Source organism: Melanerpes formicivorus, unplaced genomic scaffold (genome assembly GCF_026170545.1).
Source record: "Melanerpes formicivorus ecotype bairdi unplaced genomic scaffold, bMelFor1.0.p_v2 SCAF_7, whole genome shotgun sequence".
Lineage (NCBI taxonomy): Eukaryota > Metazoa > Chordata > Aves > Piciformes > Picidae > Melanerpes > Melanerpes formicivorus.
In genome coordinates this window covers 15,458,052-15,472,121 of record NW_027142359.1, presented here as the reverse complement: position 1 = coordinate 15,472,121, position 14,070 = coordinate 15,458,052, and the positions used below count along the sequence as shown (strand labels likewise).

Below are 14,070 nucleotides of genomic sequence, written 5' to 3'. Positions count from 1 at the left end.
TATATGTCTATATATAATTAATTTTTTTCCTCTCAACCAGTTCTGGCTTCTTCCCCAGTTTTCTGCTCTTAATCTCTTTCCACTATTTCCCTTTTGCTAAATCCCCCTTAGGGAAGTGAATCATTCTTTCTAACAGTGGTAACAACTTCTAATCACAAGGCCCTGAATGTTCCCAGTGTTGTGGGAGAATTGCCAAAACAGGATTAGGATGGCAAGATTCTAGTTTCAGGTTTCCTTAACTCATGTAGTTTTTCTGTTGTAATGATAGCTTAATAAACTATTATATGAAATAAATTGTGCAACACTATAATGACTCTACTTTCCTGAGATGACTTTTGTTCATATTGCTTTAATGTGATGTAGCTCTCCTGCTCCTTGATGCTACTGAACTTCCGGAACCTTCTACTGAAGTGAGGGCTGTGAGAAATGCACGATTGCCATCTTGTGGCACTAAAAGTTTCTGGCAAGATGCTCTGCAGCCCAAGCAGCCTGCATCCTTTCTGAGTAGCAACAACTACCTAGATCTCCCTTTGGTTCCCAGAAAATCCAGTTTTACCCTTTTTGACCAAAAATTCCAATCTAGATTATTTTATGTATGTAGGAAAAAAAATCATACCTTTGAAGTTCTTTGGACAGCAGACTTGTTCAACCTCATTGTATCCAACTGGGATTACAAAGTTGTAATCATAGGAGAGAAAGATCACATTTTAATAACTGCCTAAAATGCAGGGTACCCAACTTATCTTGTGATTTATGTGGGTAAGAGAAAAATCACCTTATATACACATACACAGATTTATTATGTAGTGTAAATGAACTAGCAAAATCTATTAAAAAAATTGTTGTCAGGCCAGTTAAAATGACTTTGGACATCATAGGCCAAAGTATCCAATTATTACTAATTGCTGTTAATAAAGTAGGTAAAGCTCACATACAAGAGCTTTCTGCTACGTACTACTTTTCCTTGTGCTATGCTTACCTTGCCTGTGCCCTTGGAGATCCAAAGGCCAACAAGGAGCGGGAGAGGTCTGCTCCAAAGAAAGATGGGTAGGTTGTTATAGCAAAGTGTCAGTGTCTTTTGTTCTTCACCAGGAAGATACTAAAGGTTTCTTCCTTGTTGCTCTTAGCTTCACTTAAGAGTTATTTTCATTCGTTTGTTGCCGCTGTCTACTTACTGGCTGTTTATTCTCTGGTCATCATTTTCACATTGTCTCCAAGTTTTATCTTGGTTTAAGCTTCCTTACATTTTCTTGTGCTGTTTCATAAGGTTGCATTCCTGTAGTGAACACTAGTTGGCTATCATGATTGGTGTATATTTCCAGGTCTCTGGATTTTTCAAGGCTTTCATTATCATCATTGGCTTATACTTCTGGGGCCCCTCATACAATTCTGGTTTTGTCAACGATCTTCAAGATGAGCCTTCCTGATGAAATTACTAATGTTAGATTAACGCAGCGTAGTTGTGTATATCCCAGCTGTTGGGTCACTGAATTCTAAATCTCTCTCAGCCAACAGAGACATACACTTTGGTAACCAGTTAGTCACCTATTGTGACTGTATCACTGGTACTTTATCATGATTGCTGCACTACTGTGAAGGTTAAACGAGTGATTAGAATGAACTTCCTCTAATCAAGGAATTACTCAGTGATAGCCACTAACAGCAATCTGTGTAATAGGACTTTTATTAATTTCCCATAGGCTTATAAATTTCTTTTGCTTTTTGAATTTTGTTGTTATCAGTCTCAGAAACTTTATTAAATAGTAAAGGCTGAGATCTTTTCCAAAACATTCATGCTGTCCTACAGATTGAACTGAGATTAAATCCCTTTTATTGAAAGGATGTAATATTGTATTAAATCAATTTTAGATATATAGAGTCATTCGTATGATCTCTCTTTATATTTCAAAGTTCCTTTCAATAAGTCTGTGTGACAGATAGTGGAAATTTTCTTCTTCTATTCCATACTAATAGCCTGCAGCAAGAGGAGGTGAGAATATGCTCTGACTATTTTGGTAAAGAGGTGAAATGCCAAGCTGTAATTTAGCCCATATGTCGGTGAAGAATTAAATAGTGTACCTTACAAATTGTCAGGGTTTAATTACTGTAAAATCAGAATCTTTTGCAAATGTAACTGGATAGGAGCCTTCACAGGAGATACTGCAATTCATCCTTTTTAATTTCAGCATCACAGATAGGAAGTCCTTTATGACAAGTACATAATTACAGAATACACTGAGCTACACAATTGCTGTGAAATTTTAATTATGGAACTAAAGTTAAAGATTTCAGTTGGAGGAATTAAAAAGTTATGTGGACAATTCAGTTCTTTAGCTATTGAAAGGACACAGAAAGTAAAGAAGCTAAAGTATTGTCACAATTAAAGCAGATATTTGGTATATAAAACTGTGATATTGTAAAAATACTAGATGTGAGAAACATTATGTCCAGGGGTCTTTATAAATGAGTACTGTATTTGTTTATAAAGCAGTTTTTCTTTTCTATGCATTGTTGTATACAACAGATTAGAAAATTTGAAGTTTTGAAGATAGTTTGTCCAAAGCAGCCTGATAAATGACAGTACCAGAACTCCAAAATTTATGTTATAAAATCTGTCATGAGCAGTTCAACAAGTGAGCTGCTAGTTTAAGAGCAGTACCACTCATGGAACTAGATTCAGCTAGATCAAACGTGTGTTACAGTATTCCCTTCAGTGAGTTCCCTGATAGTCTATAGTATGAAAACACTCTTAAGGAAGAAGGCATTAGTTACCTCTGAGAAAAACTGAGTGGAGTGCTGAAAATGTGTTGTGTGGTGAGACTGTAAGATGCTGTGGTAGTCAATTTAGTTAGTTGTGCTGTTTGCAGAGAGCATGAGAGGACATGCTATGTCAGTGCTCAGGAGATCAGATTTTGTGTGTTGGTTTTTTTTTTTCCCCTTCCCCCTGGTATTGAAGTGAATTTTTCTGCTCTGAAAATATTATTTCTGGATTAAACTCTTGGCAACTTAATTATGATGTCTTGCAGGTTGACCTCAAAAGTATGGGTGACTTTGCACATCAGTGCCATATGCAGTGGGTTCAGGTTATGAAGCTTCATATAGCAGTGCTGCATGAAGATATATTCCCTGGTTTTATGCTTCCCACAATTCCATCTGCACTTTTTGATAAGTAAGCCTTAGTTTAAGGTCAGCTGTCAAGACTGCTGCCTCTTGGAGTTCCCATTATGAGAAGGGAGATGCGTGAAACAGTTCAAGAGAGTTAAAACAGAAAGTTTTTTAGTGAAGCATTCACTTGAAGTATACACATAATATGGAGTAGCTAGTGAACTTGAAATTCACACCTCCTTTCTAGGTATTAACTTTCTGATTACCTACTTGCTTACATTTTATTTGGATCTGCCTCTACTGCTCCCGGAAATATTTTGTACCAAGCCAAGTTTGCAATAGCTATCCAGAACTGCATTCCAGAACTGGATGTCTATTTTTACTGCCCCTCTGGTTACTCTTCAGATCTGAGGTCACAAGGAAATTGGGATTTCAGACATTAGTCATGAATAGTATGTCAAAAAATTGAGGAAGCAGGTGAAACAGTAGTGCTTCAGTTTCAACTGTGAATGCCATAGCTTTCAGCCTCATAAGTGACTGCAATAAAGTGACAGAAACCTTAGTGTCAAGTGATTATGAAATGTCTCATAATAGCACTTCAAATGCCTTCCTGTATCTTTCCTAATTCCACTTTAATTTTCTACTTAATAGACAGTGAACATGGTTTTGTTTGTTCAGAAGTGCCAGATGTAGTTTTTTGGCAGAATTCTCCCTGTTGTTCAATTTGTTTTACACTTTCCATCATGCTAATTCTCACTGGTGCTCATATAAGTAACACATGTTGTAACATTTTTATTAACGCAGAATTCATGCCCAGTATTATACTTCCAAGTTGTTGTAAATGAAGTTGCTGTAACTTGTTGTAAACCATATATAAATACAACATTGTGCAATTTGTATGCTTTCAAGTGGGATGCTTCAGTGCTGTGTGCATCTCTAGGAATTCAGTACTGGACCAACATAGCATTTCATGTGCTCCGCTTGAGTCCTTGTATCTAACTGAAGTCTCAATGGATTTAAGGATTCCATGTACACAACAAAATTAGAAATTAATTTGTTGGAAGTTTAAATAAATACATTTCTGTCCACCTGGTTTTTAACACATGTGAAAACATGATTGCAAAGTAGAATACTGTTAGTTGCCACTTGTTCATAAGGGGTTAAAAAATCCTATATATGGTGCAGAATATAATTTTGTTAATTTCCTAATATTTATTCTGACTTAGAGCTTGATTTTATGTCTGTTTTCAGCCCAGTGAGCTTTTTGCTCCATATTGGTCCTTCATGCATATGTTTATAAGAATTCATAAATCCATCCTTGATGAGGCAAGATACCTCAAAATCAGAATATTTCCAACTTACTTCAGTTATCAGCTGTGTTTAATCAATGCAGCTGTAGTTAAAGTGTTTTGTTTTGTTTAAACTTCATGTCAAAAATGAGATGCAGTGCTTCTGTTGTCTTCTCAGCTGCCAGTATTCTCTAATGAAATGCTGGAGAATCAGATTTTAATCCTTGTGGTTTTTTTTCTCAGAATGTTTATGCGTTTCCTTAGCTGAAAGTGAAACATTCGCATTAAAAAAATGAAAGAAAAAGGATGTCAGTAGATGTTTGCCCTATCACTGTGTATATATATAAAGAAAATGAGCTTTTGTGATGTGGTAGGAGATGAACAGGTCAGTCTAAGGATGTTGATCAATTAAGTGTTTGGATGAAAGTCTTCAAACAAAGAATATATTTACACTTCTTCCCTATTTTTGCTGACTTTCTGGTCATTTTTCTTTTAACATCCGATCTCATTGCTCACTCTTCCTGCTTGTCTTCAAAACCAGCAAGCAAGCTGGTGGTTCACCAGCTGCAATAGCTCTGTGCCACAACTGTAGAGGCTCTTAAGATATTCTAATGTAGCTGAAGTGTTAAAACACGCTCTTAATGAACCACTTTTGCCCTTTGCTTTGAACATACTGACTGTATCTCACTTCTTTTTTGCATGGGGCACAAGATACTTAGTTTTCAATTCTGAAATTCTTTAGCACCTGTCCCTTTTGTTACCAGCTCTGTTCATTCACTGTCAAGGCAAGATTCCTGCCTCTCATTAGCATCCATTGTTCATCTATAAATTTTTCTACCAGCCTGGAAGGTGTTCCTTGAAATGTTGACACAGCTTCTTCATTATCCCTCCTCAAAGCTTTCTGAAAACTGAAGTTCTTCAGCAGGGACTCTAAAGCTTGCCAATGGTAGTATTGTGATTGATTGAGGCTCCTGGCTGTTAAGTGTTTTAGTCTCACGGATTTCCCAGTTGCATTTCCCTTGTTCCTCTATATTTGTGGTAACAGTTTTAATCTCTTATCTTGTATTAGGTTTATAAGATGTTTGTTACTGAGATTATTAACTATTTTATGTTTTCGCACTATGTATAGCTTAGCTCTTTAGTTGTTGCTGTAAAGTGTATCTAAATAGCTCTTTAAGTATACTTGAGAAGACCTTGAATTAGAGCATGTTTCTGTCCTTGCATATTTGTTACTTTTTAGAGAAGTATTTAAAGTTTATTTCAGACTGGGAACTTTGGAAAGAATTTAACTCTTCATGTTCTGGACTAATGTAGTATGGCATAGAGTCTTTTATAATGTGTCTAACAGCACTTTGCATGGTAAATTTTCTGGTTGCTGCAACCAAGAATACATTAGACTGGATTCACAGTGCTGCTACTTAATGGCATTCATTTTAAGTGTCTGGATACCTTGGTGGTTGAAAGGTACATCTCCTGGCTCCCAGTATGTAGTCCAACCCCCACAGTATTTGGGGATTGGACTAGATGACATTTGGAAATCCCTTCCAATCCAGACCATTCTATGATTCTGTGATAGTCAGTGCTCTGGTTCTTAAGACAAACAAACACAAAGGAGCTTCTAAACATGTATTCACTTAATCACTGCTATAGTTGGAAAAAACAGTTTGTGCAAAGCCTGTAGCAATAGATGTATTACCAGGAACCTGAAATTTCTCTCTCTCTTTTTTTTTTCCCCCTAGATTAATCGTGCCCCAAGTTTTGGAACTGATCAAAAAATAGACTATGATGTAAAAAAAGGTGTTCTGCTAAATGCATTAAAGCTTCTCAACATAAGGTAAACTGGTCCTCTTTCCTTCAGCCTGTCTTTCTTTCCCTGTGGGTTTTTTTTTGTGGGTTTTTGTTTGTTTGTTTGGGGTTTTTTGTTTGTTTGCATTTTTTTAAAGGTATTTATTTATTTATTTATTCAAATTTCAACTGGACCAGGACAAAATGAAGACTTTTTTCTCCTCTTCATATTTTCTAAAATGTAAATGTTTCCCCTGCTGTCAGTTTGTCAGTTTTGCTATTGAAATTAACCTAAGTTTATTTTTCTTTCTTGCCTGTGTGCTGGCAAAAAATGAGGGCTGATACTAACTTTCAAACTTCTTGTTTTTAAATGATTCTTCTAACAGGTGTGAAAGTGGGGATATGAGTGCAGTCATGGGCAGAAGCCATCCCCCTCTACAGGAAAACTTTGTAGTTGGGATATGTTGAAAAAACCCTACACTTCAGGAAAATAAATACAACCATGTTTGTCAATTAAATTGTAGAGTAATTTCAGTATACCTTAAGGTGTGACAATATTATTGTGATAAAAGTTAATATTTTTAAAGAAATCTGAATGAGTATTTCAATTATGATTTTATATCATAAAGTGCACATGACTGACTGGAAAATACAGGTGATGTACTTGAGGTGATAGTGCACTGGACTGACATATCTTAATATCATCTGTGTTTCAGGACAAGTGATAAAAGGAGAAATTTAGCTCAACAGAAGGCTGAAGCTCAAAAGAGACTGTATGGTCAAGGTTCAATGAAAAAACTGTTGCCAGGCTCCTCAGAGTGGGAGAAGCAGCGCCACACACTGGAAAGGAGAAAAGAAGAACTGGTAGGAAGAGAAGAAAAATGTGCTGTTCATTGCCCATGGCTTATGCTCTCTGTACTTTAATTGTCTTATTTTCTTGATTTGTAGAAGGAAAGACTTGCACAAGTGCGTAAACAGATTTCCAAAGAGGAGCATGAAAATAGACACATGGGGAACTACAGGTAATTATCTTTGACTGTATTAGTAGGAAGTATTCAGTGCATTCTTTAGGAACAATGGAAACAAGTATTCATGCTGGATGATGATTTTCTACCAAAAATGTGTAGACATTTGTAGAAAACACACACCTGTAAAGGAGCTAATAAAGGGGTTTTTCAGATTGTACCTTTTTTGATTCCAAATTTTTACACACACTTACGAATTTACATGCCATCAGTCACTGTAGTCTTTGTGCAAGACATTTGCTTGAAAGATATGATGGTTCACATTCAGTGTATGAAGAGCCATGCCTGTCCACATGGACCTGTCCTATAATCACATATGACAATTCCTATCTCTTTGGGCAGACAGTATAGGAGTGCAGGTATTCCCCTACAGAAAAATTTAATCCGAGTGTTCCCCTATAAAAAAATGGAATCTGAATGTTATCTATGAGGCTTGCCAAAAGTTCAGAAACTTTATTGGTACTTCCATTATTTTTGATAGAGTGGCATTTGAAATACCGTATTCATATTTCTGCACTTGGATTTTGGATTGTTGCAGGGTTAAACACAATTATCTGCAGATTCCTTTTGTAGAATAGGTTGAAAAGGAAACTTTAATTTGTTGGTTAAAGTAAGCATTGGCTGTAAACCAAGAATTTTGTTTAATGATGTTTTTGTTGTTATTATTTCTTGATGTTTGCTTCAATGAGAAGTGAAAGTAAGGCCTATGAGTGTTTGGTGAAAGGGAGCAGAGTACAGCCAGGAAGAGATGATGGGTGTATTTGCCTACTCCTTTTGACATTCATCCAGGATGTGGGAGGTCTGAGTTCACATCTTTTTATTCTAAATTAGTCAGAAAGCCTTTACTGCTGTTCTTCATCTCTGCTTTTCTGAGCAGATGTTCTGTAATTCCCAGTAAAGTTCTCATTTAAACAGATAGATGTTTCTGTGAAATTTTCATTTTTGATGAATTAACATTTTGCTTACAAAAAAGTCTTTCTTTGTAACATTCCTAGTTCTAATTACATCCTTTCTTGACACTTGTGGTGCTGAACTAGTACATAAAAAATCCCCACAATGAAGGAGTTATTTTCATGCCACTTAGACTAGAAAGGGAAATATGATTCTTTAATACATTCTGGTTTTTGATTATTTTAAAGTCTAACTATTTAACTGATCACATTTTAGGTTGCTTATTCAATTCTTGACTGCAATTGTTATCTTTATTTAATTTTTTGATTAATGTAAATCAATAAAAATAAAGAAACTTTTTTTTCCCCTCAGGAAAAAAGTGAAGTGTCATATCATGAGCAATATGCAAATGCAAAAAGGCAGAACAGCTTTCTGCTTTCTTATTACCAGATGTTTGAAAAAAAGCCCTTAAGATTCAGCAGGGCCTGAGAAGTAAAGAATTCTTAGTTATAGATGCCAAGAAGTTTATCTGAGTGTTATGCAGTATTTTCTCCTTGTGATGTTCTTCTGCAGACTAGGACTAGCTTTTGTCAGACCTTTCCAAAGAATCATGGAAATTTTGGGTGCTAGTATTGCTGCGTGGATTAGTATCGTTTTCTGAATAAAAAGGCACGCCTCAGGAGGCTTTGATTGGTGCTATGGATGTCAGTTCAACAATTAGTCCTGTCTGCAAGCACAACTAGTCCACTGGCTCCAACAGGAGTTTCCGGGTGGCCAATATAAGAGCCATGCTTTCAAATTTTTGTGAATTCATGAGCAACTGAAAAAGATGTATATGATTTTGAAATGGCTTTAAGCTGGAGTCTATGTCTACATATGTTAAAATTAATATCCTTTGTATGGCACTTTTGCAGCAGTAGAATCAACACAAGTATTGTCAGCAACTAGATTAGTGCTTCTGCATGTGTGGTGTGCAAACTGAAATAATTTTTGGTTTGTTCTAAAACCGCCCTGAGTCTAATGGGATCATACCATCTTTTTAAAATTGCAACAAAATCATGAAAGATACTTTTTAAAGGAGGAAAATACTGAAAAATATGAAGGCAAAAGAACCTTGTAAAAAATTCACTAAAGATCCACAAACCCAAAATATGTTACATAATGCCAGCCAATATATATATGGTACCTATGCTCTGCACAGTGCAGGCAGAATTAATGCATGGATTAAATCCTTACAATACATTAGAAATTAGCCTTCCATCTTCATGATTTCTGGCTGTGTTTCAGGCATTCCTGACACATGAATGGAGTAGTTTTCTTCAAAGCACATTGTTGCTTGATGAGAGTGAATAAATCACCAAGTCCTGCTTCTCATGATGCCATAATCTGTTTGCCTGTGATTTTAGAGAATAATGGTATAGCTGCTGTCATAGAAAATCAGAGTCACATCCTATGTACCAGAAAATATATTTTTTTCTTACAGTATCTGATTCTTTGTGTTCATTAGTTTGGAGGATTTAGCATTCCAGTGCAGTACATATTTGAATTAACTTACATAATGCCCCATTAACTCAAAGAAATTGTTCTGCTTGTCACTGTCATGTGTCCTTTTATTGCTAATACAAACTATTTTGTGGCTCTGAATTTTATATGCAATATTTTGTTAATAGTTCACGAATCATTCACACCTGAATGCGTCATAGACACTCACTGAAATCTCAAAGCACTGGGTTTTGGTATATCTCTGGAATGACCTGCGCAGTATTTCTTTTGAGTGGCTAGTTGTTGGTTTAAACAGGAGTGTGTTCACTGAGTTAAAATTGGATTTAAAGAGTAGTGTTCAGAGTACATGGTTTATGCTTTGATATAATTATTACAGATGGGATGTGTATGCATTATGGAAGAGACAGTGATTTAGCTGCATTGCTTTTATTCCTAGTGTGGTATAAACTCATCTTCTATCTCTGACTTAAATTCCTCCCCCCCTCTATTTTAGGCGGATTTACCCTCCTGATGATAAAACACTACTTGAAAAGTATGAGAGTTTGCTAGCCACTGCTTTCGAGACATTTCTTGCTGGGAGAGCAGCTTCACTTCAGCGGGAAATGAATAACCCTTTAAAAAGAATGAAGGTACTGAAGCACACAAAGTGTTTGCTTTAGGAGTTACTGATCTTGGAATTCATGACCTTGTCGATTTAGTTTTTCATGTGTGATGGCTAATAAATAGCATTTGATAATGTTTCCATCATTTTATTATTATTCTTTGTGCAGCTTGTGGGCCAGATCCTTGAATCTGGATGAACTGCAGTGGACCCAGGGTGGAGACAGGCTAAATGGCTTTAAGCTACTTTACCATTTCCCTCATCCTCAGCCTTACCCCTGGCCAAACCAAAGGTTGGCAGAAACTGCTTTTGAGCTGGTAATTGCCTCCTTCTTCCTCCAGTAATGTCCCTAGCCTATTCATCCACTTGTATGGACTAGAATGAGTGATGTCATAAAACCAGCTCCACTAGTTTAAGGCATCCAAAAACTCTGGCTGATTGCCTGCTTACATAGTCAGAGACAGTAGGAAGATGGCTTTATTTAAAATAACCAGCTAACACCGTTTCATCTGAAATCTGAGAAATAATTTCCTACCTTTGCAGTTGGCATCATCCAGCAGTTTTACAGGACTCTTTGTTCTATCGTTTCTTCAGACTTTTAAAATAAATATTAAGGCTTGATTTTCACTTTCAGTTTCATGTTGATTGCAAGCAGAGATGCATGCATCAGAAGAAATACTTTTATATCCTCCTGTGAAGGGATTTATAATCTTAGTTGAGGAATTAGTAATCAAAGTAATTTCCAATTCCTATTACTTGGTGCTTGATTTTTGTGAGAATAGGGTATGTCCTGCTTTGAATTAATTTTAGTGAAAATCTCATTCCTAGGAGGAGGACATTTTGGATCTTCTGGAGCAGTGTGAAATAGATGATGAAAAGCTAATGGGAAAATGCAGCAGGCAACGAGGACCTAAGGTATTTGACTTTTAGATACCAATTTTTTATTTCACTCTCTGGAGAGGTACTCTGAGAATTTTAAGTGGGGAATTTAGTTTGCTGATTGTAGGGAAAGTTTTTTATCCTCAGACTGTGATTAGCCTTTTGTTCTTACATATGAGGAAAAGCATAACTGCCATTTGTCCAACTAAATCCCATTAACATTTTAATTAGAAATGAGATCCTTCTTTTCCTCTCTATCTTGACGAATTACTGCGCATGGCAACAACTGTTGTACAAGAGATTGTTTGATTTCCATGTGTGAAATGATTTTTATATCTATAGCCTATCTCACAAGAATGCTTTCATCTTTAATCGATTAGTGCCACTGAGGAATTTTGAGATTTCAGGGTAAAAGGCACTATGGAAGCTCAAAGGATTAGTTACGATTACAATGTATCTGTGGCTTGCTTACTTGCTAAGGGGCTTGTACATTGTGTCTTGGAGCTTGTTTCGTATCCTAAAATCTGCTTTTAAACTGTGTACTATTTTTAGTTTAATGCTTTCTGGTTGTGTGCATAGTTCATGCAATCTTTGCCTTAAATACACTGTGTAGCTCTGTAAGCCAGTAAAGCTAAATAGTTTGGGCTTGGCTAAAATAAGTACATTTCTTATATCCTGCAAACATTTTGGGTCAAGTCTGCTTAAAAGAGCTTACATGTGTGTTCCAGAGCTCTGATGGATTTGTTTATAGATACATGTATTTTTTTTTATAGCATCTTATGTTTCTGGTGACATGATACACAAATCCAGGAATTTTGGTACAAAATGAATGCTGACAACTGTCCTGAGCTTGCAGAGGCGCTTTGGACATGGAATCCAGAGAGCCACATTTTATTACAATCATGCATACTGGAAAGAGGATCTGCATACCCAATCTGGTATTAAGATAGATTTGCAGGAACCTCATTACAAATATGGGGATTTTCTGAGCTAGTGCTTTCACAGAGGTAGATTCATATAAAGGAAGAAAAAGTGTGAAAAACAGCCCATTCCACCCAAGCAGCACACTCAGTCCACTTACTTCAGGGAGTCTTTTCCTCGAGCTTTTGTTTTCCATTCTTTCACGCAGAGTCAGTAAATTCCAATTTACTATCTTGGTCATGTTTTCCCTTTCTCCAGATGCCTGTCTTTTCCCAGCAGCCCTCAGAGACCATCTATAAGGTTGTCTGTATGCATAAAGATTTGATCTCTACTATCACACTATCTCTACACTGGTTGCATACAAGCTATTCCAAAGCTGGAGGCCATAAACATTTAATAGGGTACTGGGCTCAAATTGAGAAATCATTCTTTGTTAGTTTTAAGATGAGTTTATGAGTATATGACATGGTCTTCTTTAATAGAAGGCAAATAGATGCTGTAGCTTAAAATCTGCTTCACCAGTACAATATTGTTTGCATTTATATAAGAAAGAAAAAATTCCTTATGCCCAAAATTCTCACTTTTTTGTTCTTCCATAAGAAGAGTAGGCAATTAAACTAGCTTATCCGAGAAGATTGCTTCATTTCCTTTTAGCATGCACGCATTAGACTGTACAAGATCTCCATTCCTGCATGTTTTTTGGGGTCCTGATACACTTCTTAATAATTTAAACCATGTCTACAGTGAAGCCATGTCACTGGAGACTTCCTTGGTTGAATGATATCCTATGTACTCCCTTTGAAATGCAGATGCCTCTTGCGGAGTCTTTGTATCTTGTACCAAAAGAGCATCACCTCTTTCCTATCAGGGATAAGGTGCCTATGGCTACTAACATGAATTTGATTTGCTACCTTTTCATAAAAGGTCTGCTTTCAGATATGTGGTACCTAAATATGCATCTGTATAGAAATCCAGTGAGGGAGGTAGGCAATTGAAATTAGCACTGGCTCATCAATTTGTCAGGTAAGACAACAATCCAGCTGTAAAATTCATCTTGTAATCATGAAATCCTACAAATTTCCATTAGCACATTAAAAGTAACATATGCAAAATCTAACAGACAAAACTAACCTCAGAGAACAGTGCTTTTCAGGTTGTGTTACCAAGCATGAAGGTTTTTGACAGAAGGTCATAAAGTCCTGCCCTCCCCTAAAAGCTTGTGACTGGCCTGCTGTCAGAAACTAGTTAGGAGGTAAGATTCTCTGCCTGCAGTCTCTTCCTCAGAAAAAGGAATATTCAGGACTCAGAAAACTCTGTACAGAGCAGCTGGAAGAGTTAGGAGAGAGAGGTGTTTTCCTCCTTGTTTTCTTTGCATTCAGAAACATACATACATACACAGTTATACGTACATGTAATCTCAATGGTATAAACAAGCTTTGCATGTAACAACTATTTCATATTTGGTAGGAACTTCAGCCTTGTTTTTGTCTGAACATGATTAGGAGCTTCGACTAGAAAACAAGTTAAAATTTCCCAGAATGAGGACTTTTTTACCTGCAATTAAAATAGTAGTGAATTCTACTTAGACTGGGAAATACATTCTGGAAATGTCTGGTTTAGTTGTAGCCTCTAGAGGGCACTTTATACTTACACACTGTGTGAGGTTCACTCATATTTATCGCATTGCATCTCTCTGTGTGGGGAAGAAAGAACCAAGACAGTGAAACAGTAGATATTTTAGCGGACATGAACAATTACTTTTATTCTTCTGATGTGAAATCAGAAAAATCAAATTAGCATAAGGGGAAAATCAGGGTCATTAAATTGCTAGGCAATCAAATATCTCATATTCTAAGAGGTCAGTTTGGATCTTGCTATGATTTGTCATTATTGCATTTTGTTATTTCTTTGACATTTATTTTTATTCTTCCTTGTTCGTCTTGGTCAGGATGTTCTTATTCTTCAGTGTAGCATGTGAGGAACATGCATCTGATAAGTGGGAATGAGATCTTTCTTAAAGCTGCAGTGAGTTTTGATTGAAATGTTCATTATGCCTTGTGTAACTCCTCAG

At 36.4% G+C, this 14,070-nt stretch overlaps 1 protein-coding gene across 8 annotated transcripts in view; it reads left to right on the top strand.

Annotated features, from left to right (window-relative positions):
• TTLL7 (tubulin tyrosine ligase like 7) overlaps nt 1-14,070 on the top strand; it is a 77,214-nt gene that overhangs the window by 40,706 nt on the left and 22,438 nt on the right. For all 8 annotated transcript variants that reach the window (XM_068141143.1, XM_068141144.1, XM_068141142.1 and 5 more), the window contains 5 exons: nt 6,134-6,228; nt 6,896-7,043; nt 7,128-7,201; nt 10,092-10,227; nt 11,028-11,114. In XM_068141143.1, coding sequence (XP_067997244.1) covers nt 6,134-6,228; nt 6,896-7,043; nt 7,128-7,201; nt 10,092-10,227; nt 11,028-11,114 — 540 coding nt within the window. The remainder of the gene's footprint in view (nt 1-6,133; nt 6,229-6,895; nt 7,044-7,127; nt 7,202-10,091; nt 10,228-11,027; nt 11,115-14,070) is intronic.